General features: G+C 40.3%; 1 protein-coding gene across 3 annotated transcripts in view; it reads left to right on the forward strand.

Moving 5' to 3' along the window:
• Positions 1–14,304, forward strand: part of LOC123365723 (protein LYRIC-like) — a 46,284-nt gene extending 31,980 nt beyond the window's left edge. For all 3 annotated transcript variants that reach the window (XM_045008570.1, XM_045008569.1, XM_045008572.1), the window contains 3 exons: positions 6,820–6,926; positions 10,098–10,227; positions 10,742–14,304. In XM_045008570.1, the coding sequence (XP_044864505.1) occupies positions 6,820–6,926; positions 10,098–10,227; positions 10,742–10,797 (293 nt within the window). In that variant the 3' untranslated portion in view covers positions 10,798–14,304. The remainder of the gene's footprint in view (positions 1–6,819; positions 6,927–10,097; positions 10,228–10,741) is intronic.
• Positions 14,305–14,927: the final 623 nt, after the last annotated feature.

Genomic DNA, 14,927 nt, shown 5'->3' on the forward strand with positions numbered 1-14,927 from the left:
TGATATTTTTACAAAAAACAATTTAAAATATATTTGTATTAACTTCTGTCAAGAAACTTATTTTAAAAAACAGAACCTAAATTTGGGATCCTGTTAGTATCCCTTAAATTAAAACATAAGGGGGGAAATCCTGGACCCACTGAAGTCAGTAGGAAAACTCTCATTGATTTCAGTAGAGCCAGGATTTCAGTGTTTGAATTTTAGAATCTGTGGGAAAGACCTATATAGATCTTGGAAGGTGAGGCTGTCACAAGTGGTATGGGTATCTGGTAGCTTCTTCTCTCCAAAGATTCATTGCTTCTCAGCTCTATGAGCTAAGATGTGAAAAAAAGCTATCTAATTATACTTCTGCTGGTGGGGTACTGTATCCTGCATGCTTTCTTCCATCTATGGTCATCCTAACTAAAGAGGAATCTGGAATGATTGACTGAATAGAGGAAGCAGATATTAATCTGCTGGCATCTTTCCATTTCAGCCCAGCACTAACTAAGATTCTGGAACAGATGCAACAGCTTGCCTGTCACGGGATTTTATAAATAACATCTTTTATAAAAGAAAAACAAGTGTTCCCAGCCCATTGGACTCTGTTTATTTATCTTGATGGAGCTGTTTAGATGTTCCAGACACTTGGCATTATAACTTCTGAATATAGTCCTGGCTACACATGAGTAAGGAGGATGGCAGCATAGGTGGCTCATCCGTTGGTACTTTCTTGTATTTTATTTGGCATATGCTGCTGTTTGAGCATTTTGTGTTTGGTTCCCGGTTGGATAGGGAAAGAGAGCTCTTCTGCTTCCATGGAATAGCACCATGTTTAACTGACAGCTTGAATATATAGCTGTGAATTCCTCAGCTGTTGCTATTCACTGTACATTTTAATTGAAAGAGGAAATGGAAGGTTTTCTGCACACAGCAGTTTTTTTGTAATTATTATTATTATTTTTTACTATTTTTGATTTGCCTAGCACAGCTTTGATCAGATAGCAGAATGAAGGGGAATGTCACTCACATGTATTCCTTCGATTTAGCTGAGATAATGCCTGGCATTAGGGTTTGTGCTGGCATGTGACTTAGCTCTTTAAACAAGTCCTGTCACCTGTTTCAGATATGAGGACTAAAAATGTCACTTATTACATGAAGACCACTGGATGTTACTCTGACACATCCAGGTGAATACAGTCAATCAATTCCTTTTTATTTCCCTAGCAATTTTTTGGTAGGACTGCATAGTGGTTAGAGCAAGGGCTAGGCGTCATGAGCCTGGGGCTCTATTCTTAGCTCTGCCACTGGCTCCTGGACAAGTCACCCTCTCTGCTCCAGTTTATCCATGATAATAATAATGACCTGTTTCACGGATGTGGGGAGGGTTGAAATTTGCATCCAAATTGCAATCAGTGTAATAGCTCATCTAGCTGGATGACTCTGGAGAATGTAAAAATTCTACTAAGTAAATAGAACTAAGGGTATGTCTATACGACCCGCCGGATCAGCAGGCAGCGATTGATCCAGCAGGGATCGATTTATCCCGTCTAGTCTAGACGAGATAAATTGCCCCCCGAGTGCTCTCCCGTCGACTCCACCGCCGCGAGAGGCGCAGGCAGAGTCAACGGGGGAGCGGCAGCAGTCGACGGTAAGTTGATCTAAGTTATTCACGTAGCTGAAGTTGAGTAATTTAGATCGACCCCCCCCAGCGTAGACCAGGCCTTAGTTTTTCCCGTCGACCCAGCGCAGTGCAGACACCGCAGTAAGTTGACCTAAGGTACGTCGACTCTAGCTACGTTATTTACATAGCTGGAGTTGCGTAACTTGGGTCGACTTAACCCCGTAGTGTAGACCTACCCTCTCACTGCATCTCTCATTACTTCTTCTGCCTGCCAGCCTGAAAGGTAGCTAACTGCCCTCTTGCAGTGGTAAAATAACAGGAAAGTAAGGAGCTTTTGTTGCTCGAGTCTGCTCACGAGAGTCAGTAACCTCTGATAATGTTTATACAAGAACTTGAGAGTTTTGAACACCAGAGTTACAAACTGACTGGTCAGCCTCACACCTCATTTGGAACTGGATGTATGCAATCAGGCAGCAGCAGAAACAATAACAAAATGCAAATACACTACAGTACTGTGTTAAATGTAAACTACTAAAAAAAAAGAACACACTTTTAAAGAAAAGATTTGACAAGCTAAGGAAATTTTCTATGCTTGTTTCATTTAATTTAAGTTAAGATGATTGAAAGCAGCAATTTTCATTTACATAGTAAAGTTTCAAAATTGTATTAAATCAATGTTCAGTTGTAAACTTTTGAAAAAACAACCATAACGATTTGTTCAGAATCAGAGGGGTAGCCGTGTTAGTCTGGATCTGTAAAAGCAGCAAAGAGTTCTGTGGCACCTTATAGAATAACAAACGTATTGGAGCATGAGCTTTCGTGGGTGAGTACCCACTTCGTCGGATGCATGTGGGTACAAAGTGGGTACTCACCCACGAAAGCTCATGCTCCAATACGTTTGTTAATCTGTAAGGTGCCACAGAACTCTTTGTCGATTTGTTGAGAGTTACTTACAACCTCCATTTCTGAGGTGTTCGTAACTCTGAGGTTCTATTGTAATACCTTATTTATATAGTAATCCTAAAGGATCTTAAGGCACGTAACAAATTACAGAGTGTGTACAGAAATCACTTCAGCTAGCACTGAAAAGCTCTCCAAGTGGCATGTTCTAGCAGTCAAACTATGCCTATGCTAAGCACCCCGGTATTCACACACTACGCAGAATTGTAACAATCTCTGTACAAAATATGAGGTATCTTGTGAGGTATCTTTTGAAAACCAGTAACTCACTGATCATTAATATTCTTGTATGATGTGTGGGTATTAAGATATGTACTAGATTTATGACTAAAGTGTGTATAAGCGAAACTTGTCGGGGGAGCTGGTAAACAGGTCTGCTTAGACAAAGGAACGTGTATTTGATCCTTTCACCAGCCCGATCTTCAGGGAAAAACAGTGAAGGTCCGTATTTACATATAAGCAGTAAACAGGACCATCAAGACAGCAGTGGGAGGAGATGGCAGGAAACAGAACAATTTGCATTTCAGCAATCACAAGTGGCAGAGTTAAGAGCATGGAGCTTCCTTCACCACCAGACTCCCATGTCACCTCCCTTACAACTTGAATAAGCTTTACTTTCAGGAGCAACCTACAGAAGAATACACTGCAAAAGTTTGCTGGCCTATAAAGACAAAGGGGGCTGAACCTCAAGTGATAAGCAATTGAATCAACTGATTGTATACAATGTTACCGTATTATAAGTGTGTAGAGTGAGGTCTTTTCTGAAAGCTAATGACACACTGGTGACTAATACCATTGTGAAATGTCTGCATTAACACTATGAGGAAATGTGGATACTTAATGATATTATGTTTTAAAGTCTGTGGCCAAAAACAGGGATAAACAAATTCCTTCCCAGTCAGGAGAGACAGCAGCTATTTATCTGTCTCCTATGTAAATTAAGCATGGTGGAATCAAAACAATGGAAGGACTATTTACATACAGAGGGGATGGGAAGCCCACAGGAAGGGAAGAACAGCATGAGGTCATCCTGCCTCTTGAAACAAAGTCATTGAACTTTGGGAGATATAAGCAATGACAGAAGCCACCTTTGGCATCCATCACTAGACAGACACAAGGAAACAGAGCTCTTGCAAGCTGAGAAAGATGGGTCCTTCAACGAAAGGGTGGGTTGAAGTCACTGGAGAGTGAATATAGGAAACCTGCTGAGGCAAAGATTGTACTTTCCTAGATTAAATTTTAGACTTTTAGATGCATATTTTCACTTTTATTTGCTTGTAACCATTTTTAACTTTCTCTTGTATACTTGAACTCACTTAATACCCTATCTTCTTTTGTTAATTAACTTGTTTTACTAGTAATTAATCGAAACCAACAGAGCTGTGTTTGAATTAAAGTGAATGTTAACTCCAGCTAAAGTGGCAAGCCGAGGGTTTTGTGTCTTATCACTTCTCTGAACCGTCCACAAGAGGGCTGGATATTGCAGAACACGTGGTTTTGTGCGAATTTTAGACTGTGAGTGTGTTGGATTCACCTTGCTAGTTGTAACCAAGGCTGGTAGAAGCCAGAGTGTGACTGTCGTGTGTTGCTGGCAGGCTGCTGGAGTCAGAGTTACTGCACCAGCTGCAGCTATACATAGACACTCAGGGTGTGACCTGCATGCTTGTAGGCTGGTTGTGAACATCTCAGGCAGGGAGTTACGTAGCAAAGCATTTGAGGCATCCAAGGTTGCAGGGCAAGTGATGACACAAGCTTTCACTGGTCTGGATTGCACCCCCAAACCCCATAACAACTGCATACTGAATCACCAGAGTCTTCCTGTAGAAATACTTTGGTTTTCTTGGAAGTCTCCCATTGAACTGTTGACCAGGCCAGGCTTTACTCTGTTTAGCTTTCGAGAGATGGCCCAAGATGGTACAGTTGCAGATCTAAAAACACTGGTTGTGTTACAAAGTAATGTTTATAATGCTATTACAGGAGGGTTTAATGCAGCTGAAAGGTAAATATGCAGTAAAACTGAAAGGGTCTTAAGCCAAAGCTTTAGAATAAGTACATTTAATTCTTTTTTTCCCCTGTAAAATCCAACAAGTTATGAAGATTTTTTATAATGAAATTCAATTTATTGTGAGTTGAATTTAAACGGCTTATGATATAACAGCTTTAAGGATAGTAACTTTGAGGTAAATAATAGTTATAACTGTATCACTAAGGCTCTGATCCTGCAGACACTTACCACATGCTTAGCTTTAAGCATATACATTGTTCCAGTAGGGTAATGAGCCATTGGGATTACGCATATGCTTAAAGCTAAGCAACTGGGTGGGTATTTGCAGGATCAGGGCCCTATTTAATATATTACTATTAAAATGATGGTTTATAATACATGCATCTTACGGTATAGTCATTCTTACTTTCACTCCACCAAACTTCTTCCTCACATTGGTGTTCACTTGCAGTTCAGTAAGTAATATAGCAGGGAAAAGTTAAGTGTAGCTATACAGAATAGCTGCCTCATATTCACAATTTATGTTCGTTTATTACTCTCTCTCTCTCTCTCTCTCTAAAAGCAGCAAAGAGTCCTGTGGCACCTTCTAGACTAACAGACGTATTGGAGCATGAGCTTTCGTGGGTGAATACCCACTTCGTCGGATGCATGTAGACCGACGAAGTGGATATTCACCCACGAAAGCTCATGCGCCAATACGTCTGTTAGTCTATAAGGTGCCACAGGACTCTTTGCTGCTTTTACAGATCCAGACTAACATGGCTACCACTCTGATACTCTCTCTCTCTAGATCATTCATTTGGACATGCTTTCATCTATTCTAGATGTGTTCATTTACCCAGCATATATGTTTAGATTGACTTTTTATAAGACAGTGTATTAGAAAATGTTTCCTTCCTTTTGATTAAGAAAAGACATGTGAGTGTCTGGAGGATGTTTTTAAATATAAAATTAGTTGAGCAATAAGTTTATCATCATTATATTACATTGGCATCAAATTGGAGAAAGCAACCTTTTGGAAAAGTTTTTTCTTTTATTGCTGGTAGCAGTGTTTTGATACTGGTACCTTTTCAGTTTGAAGAAGCTTTTTCTGCTAGCTCAGGGTTTATTTACATTTGTTGTTATTTCAGGAGACATGGTAGGTTAAAAGTTTTATATTTCAAAAATCCTTATCTCTGTTAAGATCTGAGGAATTTAGAACTGAAAAGGGTTTTTTAAAAACTCAAACAGAACTTTCATAATTTTATGTTGCTTGTTTGCCTTTTGCCCTTCACTCAGTTTGGACAAAGAAACAAGACTGGTCTGTTTTGCTTTCTGGTTTTCGGTCACTAGCACAGTGATTCTCAGAATTGTTGGTGGACCCCTTGCTGGGAGTCTGTGAAGAGCTGGCATGTAGGGCCAGACTTTCAAAGGTTTTAGGCATCTGAAGTTCCAGATAGGTGCCAAGGGGGATTTTCAAAGATGCTTTCGCACATTAGGCACCTAACTCCTATACAGTGAATTGAAATCATTCAATTTTATACACATTTTTACCAACTACAAAGGATAAATTCAACAAAAAAAACCCACTTCTATTTCCTCAACATCTGCGTCTTGAAGGGCAGCATCTCCCATAACATAGGATTGGCTAGGAGAGATCTTCTGTGGGGCCCGGGATATAAATGCTTTGGGAACCAAATACATGGACATTTTGCCTAGTTCAAAACCACTTACAGTGGAATTCTCTCTCCAGAACATCAGAGCAATTGCTTTCGTTGCTATGGGGATTCTATGCCATTGTGAATGGAAGAGGAGATAGTCCAGGAAACAATATCTCTGTTAAGATGTGGACCAGTGCCAGCCCCTGCACTAACATCATGCTGCAGTCTCTGCAGACAGTTCAGGGAATCCCCTAAAAATAAAATGTTCTCAATGAAATGAAAAAAATAATAATAATTGAAAACATTTCTGTTAATATCAGATTTTGTAAAGCTTGTTTCCCAAAGGGGATGGTGAAAGAGACTTTTATAGACTGTCTGAATGTTTTTGTGTCTTCCTTTAATTGTGTTTCTTGCCTGAACAATTTAATCCCTTGTTGTGCATTTAACGTTCAATTGATATACACATTCTTAATACGATACAAATACACAAATTCCCTTGTGCAGACAGTGAGTCCTTAGATGTTTTAAGTAATGTTTGCTTTGCTAGTACAGGCCAAGGAAGTAATATTTATAGATTTGAATGTAATTCATTCATGTGCTTATATTAACAGATGATCCCTTAGCAATTGACCTCAATTCCGATTGGAATGCTCCCACAGAGGAGTGGGGAAACTGGCTGGGAGAGGAGGAGACATGCACAGGACCAGAGAGCGAGAAGGTGAGGAAATGATGTAAGTGAATGTGTGAGCATTACCATGTTCGATGAAAAGCAATCAAGGACGTGCCTGGGCTGGATGGTGTGTGAAGGAGCTACGCTGCAATAGAAGATCTTTCACCCTAGGAGAGGCTGCACTGTGAGATCACCCCTCCCCGACCCTTTTGGGGGCATCTAGTGCTGCAGTGTGCACAGGCACTGCATTCCCATGTCATGCTAGGACTGGCCCAAGGGCACAGTGGGAGGAAAAGGTTCCTTGTGCCAGTTCCTCCTCCTCTCATTGCCATGTGCTTACTTTTTGGGGCTAGCTGCAATCCAGCCTCATAAATCTAAAGTCAGCTGATTTCTGCGAGTTTATCATCAGCGTGACGGTGCTTTCACATGCAATCAGTGTTCAGTCCGTGCACGGTACGTTTGCCATGCTGCAGAAAAGCACTCCTACTGAGGCTGACATTCCAGAATGTCTGAGCCCTAACTGATCAAAGTCCACAGCTAACACAAGTAACCTATTTTCTCACACCTTCTCATTTAGTTCACAGGTACATATTCAAATGAGAGAATTGAGTTAAACTGACATGTTCACAACTTGGGCAGACAACCCAAGGCACAAGTCTTGCTGATTGAACTCCTTCTTCTACCAGAAACCCAGGCAAAAGCTGCCAAGTTTATTGACTAGCCCAGGCAGGACTCTTTGAGAGTGGATGGAGAAGATCTTTCTGAGCTCTTTGCAGGCAGCTCTCTCAGACCAGTCTATGAGACCCCACTTGGGCTGCTTGTACATGAGTCAGAGGCTCTAAAGAGAGTTTCCATAGAAAAAGGACCTGCACGTCCATTACATCAGCACATGGTCCTAGGGAAAGCTGTCCCCAGCCTCCTCTAACAAAGGATACGGGGTCTTCAGTGCTGCTTAGGACTTGCCAAAAGGCAGAGAGGAAATTTGTTCCTATCTCTCTGAACATGACCAGAAAGAAAGTAGAACCCCAGGAAAACTTGGGTGGAGCTGAAGTGACACCTTTGAGCTTTAATTGCTAAAAATGGATGCAGAAGGCCTTCTCTGCTGTGAGGATCTGAGCCCCCCCGCAAAAAAGGAAAAAAAAAAGTTGTAAGTATAGTGTCAAGGGGACCCTGTCACAACATGGTATTCCCCTAACATGGTTATAAAATAGTTCGGTATTGCAGTGTAGATAGGAACAGGCTGTGTTAACCATGGAAAGCCCAGTGCTGTAACATGTTTCTGGGACATGTTTAAAACACACTTCAGTCCTGTCTGCACTGCAGTCCTGAGCTAGGTTTTGACTGAATTGGGGGGCTGCAGTGTTGTAACCAGGTCACCTGGCAGAATTTTCCATAGTATAGATGAGACCTTGGGTACCAGTTAAGGTTAAACAGGAACAGCTTTATGCCATTTACAAGTTTACACAGAGAGAGTTCCCATAGAGAGCCCTGCAGGGTAAGGAAAATGTCATCTCAGCACAGTTGGTGTGGTAGGTGTTACAAGTCGCAACTATGAAGTGAGAATACTGGTTGGCCCACCTGTCTGAAAAGTACTTGCTACTCTGCGGAAAGGGATGTGGAGAAAACCAACCAAAATATATTGAGTTTTTAATTGACTTTAACAACGGATGTCTGGACTTAGTAAATTAACTCTGAACATTTACAGCAGTACAATATTCTTGGTCTTCCACACATCCTATAAGAGTCCATCTGTGGGATTGTGTACCCAGGATCTAACCTTCGGGACTTTTTCGCTCCTTCAGCTGCTTGGGCTGCAGTGTCTGATATTGTCCCCAGCTTACATTAGAGCAACCTTCAGAGTGCTCCAATTTATGTCATCTGGTATTGGCCCCCAAAGGGTCGTTGTAACTGCCAGGAATTTCTGGAGTACAGCCATGCCCTTTTTCCCTCAACATGTCCCCTACATTGGCGTTTTTTTGCAAGGTGAGGAGGTGACGTAAGGTATGTCTACACTGGAGCTGGAAGGTGTAATTTCCAGCCCAAGTGGACATACCCACACTAGCTGTGATTGAGCTAGCCTGCTAAAAATACAAATGTAACTGCAGTGGGCTAGCTACCCTGAGCATTAACCTGTCTGAGACCCTACACACCCCTAGATCCAGTTATGATAACTCGAAACCACTTGAGGTTTCCCTACGCAAGGGGAATCCTCAGCTGTCCACTTACACCAGCTTTAAGTCATCTGTGTGTTGCTGCAAAGTTAGCTTTGGAAACATAAATCAATGTGACATGATTCCTAGACTTGGAAGGAAGCAGCTAGATTCCACTTTTGCAGCAGCAGGCTTTGACGTTGGAGAACTAAAAGATCTCTCAGTCACACAAAAAATTGGTGTCAATTTAGTCACTTAAGTTTGGCATGTACACCTCTACCTCGATATAACGCTGTCCTTGGGAGCCAAAAAATCTTACCGCATTATAGGTGGAACCGTGTTGTATTGAACTTGCTTTGATCCACCGGAGTGCGCAGCCCCCCCCCCCCCCCGAGCACTGCTTTACCATGTTATATCCAAATTTGTGTTATATCGGGTGGCGTTATATCGAGGTAGAGGGGTATCTCCAAGAATTACCTTCATAAATCACTCCAGAATCCTTAGGCCTGCCATGTGTATAGTGGTGTGATCATGGGGGACAGGAGTTGGTTACACTTGGGGGAGAAAGTGACAAAAACCGGTTTTCAAGCTAACCCCAAATGTTGATGCTGGCTGCTGTGCAAGTTATTCATACAGAAATAGATATAAATAATGTAAACTTGGAAGTCAGAGATCCAGATATAGCTGTTCATCACAATCTCTGTGCCTCATCAGCGAGTTTTGTGGACTGTTGCCAGTTAGCAACTTGCAGGATTGTGGACTAAAATTGGACTGCTCTACACCTCTCCCTGAAAGCATTTTGCTCCTCTTCCATGCACTGGGAATAATAAGGGCAAAGGTTGTGAAGAGAAAAGGTTATAACACTTGACTCCTGTCTACCACAAACATATAGTAGTTGGGTAGATGACATGCTGTTAAGTCTAATCCTTTTAGAATTAGATTTGTCCTATGTTTCTTTTAAATACTCTAATTACTTATTATATTTGCTTTTTTCATATTTTATACTTGCATATACTTCATTTAATTTATATGCTTAGTTAAGCATATTATTTCATATTTATTCTTAAAGCCTCAGCAAGGTTTGGAAATGAGAACAGAGGAAAGTCGAAGGGAGTTGATATCTATGAAACACAGTAGTCATGCCACCTGTACCTCTTTTAAAATACCCCAAGACCCTGCTAACAATTTACCCCATAATGGTAAGTGATGATTTTTGCACTTTAGAGAACTGTGATTTCAGAATTTTTGGTAATTCAAGGAGTGTTCATCCATTTATTTATTTATTCATTTATTATTTTAATTAAAATGTTAATCGCCTTTTTCTTTAGATGTATATGTTCACTTTTACAGAGAAGCACAATAACGCTGTTTAATCAGATGTTCTTTGACAAGGCCTGCATCTGCACCTATTGAAATTAATGACAAAATTCCCTTTGATTTCAGTGGGAGTAGGATCAGGACCTATGCAGGATTTTTTTTAACATGGAACAGGGTGACAGTGATAGATATGTACCCAAAAAGCGCACTGAAGTTACTGAAAGTCCTTTCATTGATTTTAGTGTGCATTGGATCAGGCCTGGTAACCAGGTGTCCACTGAGAAATACATATGCACAACATGAAGGATCATACTCTGGAAATTGTTTGGATTTTGTCCAGCAACATGATTTTGGTGTGGAAGCTTTTTATAATCTGTGCTGCTGTTTGTATGGCAGATGTACCTGGTAAAAAGGAGAGGCGGAAGAGGAAGAAAATGAGGAAAGAGACTTGATGGGGCTGTGTAGCTGACAGTGTGAAAACCAAATAGCACGTGTGCTGATTAGCTGCAAGAGTTCTGCTTTCTGTGGTGATGCACTGAGCCCAAAGCAAAGAGAGGATCTAGAAGAATCCCAATAAATGGGAGAAGAGGAGAACAGGAACAGTGAGCGGGAGAGGAAGAGGGAGAGCGAGAAAGAGAGTGTGTGTGTGTGTGTGTGAGAGAGAGAGAGAGAGAGAATGAACCATGATAATGTGTGCAGGAGCTGGTGTTGAAACAGGGTTGCTGTTTAAAAACAACCCACTGCCCTTGATCACTTAAAGAAAACTATTGAGTAGGTTTTAGACCATTTACATTAAACCCTTCAGTGTCCTGTTACTTATCAAGTTGCCATGTTGTATGACATTATAGAATTAGTCAAAATCCATAAATGACCATGATTGTATTTAGATTCTATAGAAGATCCACCCTTTATTCCAGCCTCCATTTGCAATTTAAAATGTGATGTGTGCAGATGTGCTCACTGACAGGTTAATAATGTACAGAAGGTGGGTGGTACATGCTAAAGCAGCTATAAATCATAAGAAAGCAGTTGTTAGACCTACAAAGAACAGCACCACTCACCCGCAAATCTTCTCTGAATCTTTTTAACCCCTTGCAGTTGTTGAAGTTGGATTTTTACCTAACACAGTGACATTTTAATGTATTTCAGCTCAGACGCAGACCAGTTGGCTCCAAAGGTGAAAATTTCTAAAGGAGATTTTAATTTACTTAGAAAAGTTGTGTAACTTTTCTGTTTTTGTGGTGGGCTAGAGCTCAGAAGCCTGTATGTTAAAAGCATGATCTTTTTGCTATAACTGTATTTTAGCCTGAGAGATCTTGTTGAGGACATTTTTCCAATCTGCAGTTTGGCAGTTTTTACCATTTTATTACTTAATTTCTAATATTATAAGCCAAGTATCTAGATGAAAGTTAAAAAAAATGGTTTTTATGGTGAAGGGCATATACTTCTCATCTTCAAAGGGCTATTTAAAACAGAAAATATCCAGTATTGAAAAACAAATTGTTCTACCTTAAATGCCAAGAGTCTGTGAAAGGTGTGAGATTGACACCCCTGGTGGCTCTTTATCCACAGAACATCTACAGCACAGCAGTAACTATAAATGCTTTCCTGTACTCCCAGAGAATATGCCTCAACCCTGATCCATCTTGGCAAGGCCACCTCGATGCGTGAGATGATAGTTATTCAGTCTCTGTGCCTATTCAACTATGTGCCTCTGATGAAACTGCTAAAAAGGTTTCCAGTTACAGTTGGGTGTAAAATTGACATTCGTTCCCAGTTAGTCTGACATCACAAAAGTCATTTCACATAGGCCACCATCAGCTGTTAACAGCTTGGAGTCATTACCAGATACACTCACACTGGAACCACTGAGCTAGAGGTAAAAAGCTCCATACCTCAGTAACTTGAACCACACAGTCCCTGTTGCCAATGTATTTGTGTAAGTGTAATCTTATCTAAAACCCTGAGTGCTTACATGTTGGCTTTCACCCATGCTGTAGGATTTAAATCATTAGTATCCCTTAAAGAAGCTACTGCACAGAAATACTGTATTTATCAATATATGTAAAAGAGCAATTATCCTATGGTCTAAGCACCTTTGACACAAATTAAAGATACAGTTAATCAAAGTAATACCAGCAGCTAACCTACTACCATAAAACACACACACACACACACACCCAGACAGTTGCCCCATCTAGCTACTTCCTCACACAGAACCAGAGATAATAAATGAGCCTTGCAATGTGCCCTGAGGGTGAACAAAACAAGGTTAGTTCAGAGTCAGACACATAGTTGTGAGCTTTTTTCCCGTCATAGAGGATATTTTTAAGTGAGGCCATTCAATAATACACTTTAGAATTTTCATATCTTACATATCAGTTAAGAGAAAATATAGGCAATTAATGAACGAGGCTAATAAAGCAAACAATGTCTTCCTTGAAAAGCAGCTTGTTAATACCATATGCATAAAACTAACAAGAAAATACTTGACCTTGTTGAGAAAACAAATCTAGTGAGGATTCGGACTTAGAGGATGGATTAATTAAATATGTAAATAACAGGTGAAATTCTAGCCCCATTGAAATCGATGGCAAAGCTCCCATTAATTCCACTGTGGCCAGGATTTTACCTGAAATCTTTATTTAGCAGCAGAAGATAATTTCCATTGCTGAATAAAAAGAGAAAATATCTTAATGAAAGATGTAAGAGAAGTTAAGGTTGGTAAACTCAGAATTTCACCTACCTTTTCTTATATGTCTGTCTGCAAACTTTGCAATGTTCATGTAATGTTGTTTTATTTCCAAAGTGAAATGTTTTATTTTTTTTCTAATAAAAATTATTAAAATCACTGGCAACAGCCGAGTAACTTCTGAGCAACCCTCCAGTAACAAGTGTGTGTTAGAGAGAAAGAGAGGTGGAGGAAAAAGCTTTTTGGCAAGGAAACATTTCATTTTCAGGCTTCCACAGGGATATTGTGAAACAATTTTTCAAGAATGGGAAAATCTCTCAACAGTGTTTTTTAAGGAAAACTTATTGAAGTTTTTATTTTGTTAGAATAAAAGAACCCATGCAGTGGGCAAATGACATTCACTTGTACAGCTGAGAGTCTGACAACAGATTATATATGGCCCAGTTCTGTCGTGTTTATTAATACAACTCCCACTGAAGTCAGCTGGACCGTGGCCACATTAGCAAACCCTGTAACCATATTTCCCCACTAGTGCAGCTTCCCCAGTGGTAGTAAGTGGTCACTGTAATGTAGACAGAGCTCAGATGTTCATACCATTGTATCATCTAACCTTATGTCGTATTAATGTGAAAATGAATTGTTATACAAAATGCCATAGGAAGGAGAATATATCCCCAAAACTACAATATTAATCGAGCATGCTCTCCTATATGCATGCACAGTTCCAAGGCTGCTTGTACACTTGCATACTCTGGCTGTAATTCACTACCAAAGGTGTCAGTGTTACTGGTATGAGTGGTGGAAGGGCTAGTCTAGGTAAAGGGTCAGGTACATAGTGGTAAAACTGCCTGAGCCCTGTCTTAATTACATCTTCCATTATTGCTACCATGCGTGGAGCTGCACAACCTGACAAGATTTTCAAAACTGTGTGCGGAGTTTGCCTGAGGTTAAGCTACTAAATAAATGGCCTGATTTTTCACTGTGTACCTCCTATAAAGTTCTATGTGTATTCTTTTACTTTCTGTCTTTAAGGGCTGAAAAACCATAACTCACTGAAATCAATAGGGTATGCGGGTGGCCATCACCTCTGAAAATCAGGTCCTTACACCTTTGTGAAATTGCCTCTTTCATCTGTGGAACCGCATGCTATTTTCTAGCTCGTTCCTTATATACTTTTAAAATGCCACATTTCTTTCTCAGTACCACCTGCTTCTGAGAAAGAAGTAATAAGAATCCATGCAGTAGGCAGATATTGGACTACCAGCCCCCTCCCCACCCTCCTAGTAGGTCTGATCCTGATCAGTAATAGACTGGTTTAAGCCGTGAAGCATGTGGTTTAACATTCCTTCCAAAACTGTTGTTTTTATGATATCTCTAGATATTTTTGTTGTCTGTCAAACTTGTCATTTCACAGTGCATGGTACCTTCTGATATGCTGCATCCACTACCTAGATCAGCCTCTCTTTGTTTAACTGATTCTTTAAGATTTCAAATTTCATCTCAAAACCAATCTCTTCTTTCTGATGTAAGACTCCCAGCTCTCTAATAAGATGACTGAATTGTTATTCTTCCTCATAGGAAGTCTTCCAGGAGTAGACGGGAAAGGAGGCATGTAATTATGAATAGGGTGGGAGATGCATCCATGAGGCAATCCCTATATTAACATGTGGTCCTCACTATGAAATTGATTGGGAAACTGACCTATATAGTTTATCTGTATTGATATATTATGTATATGCAGGATTTGAGAGATTATGTATATGCGGGATCTGAAGCTTTGATTTACATCCTGCACTCTTAATTGGGCTCAGTAGGCCAAGTTGATTGAAGCTAATGGAGCAACACCATAGTTGGTTCAGTGCGTTGTATTTATCTGTTTATATAATCACA

Source organism: Mauremys mutica, chromosome 3, assembly GCF_020497125.1.
Source record: "Mauremys mutica isolate MM-2020 ecotype Southern chromosome 3, ASM2049712v1, whole genome shotgun sequence".
Lineage (NCBI taxonomy): Eukaryota > Metazoa > Chordata > Testudines > Geoemydidae > Mauremys > Mauremys mutica.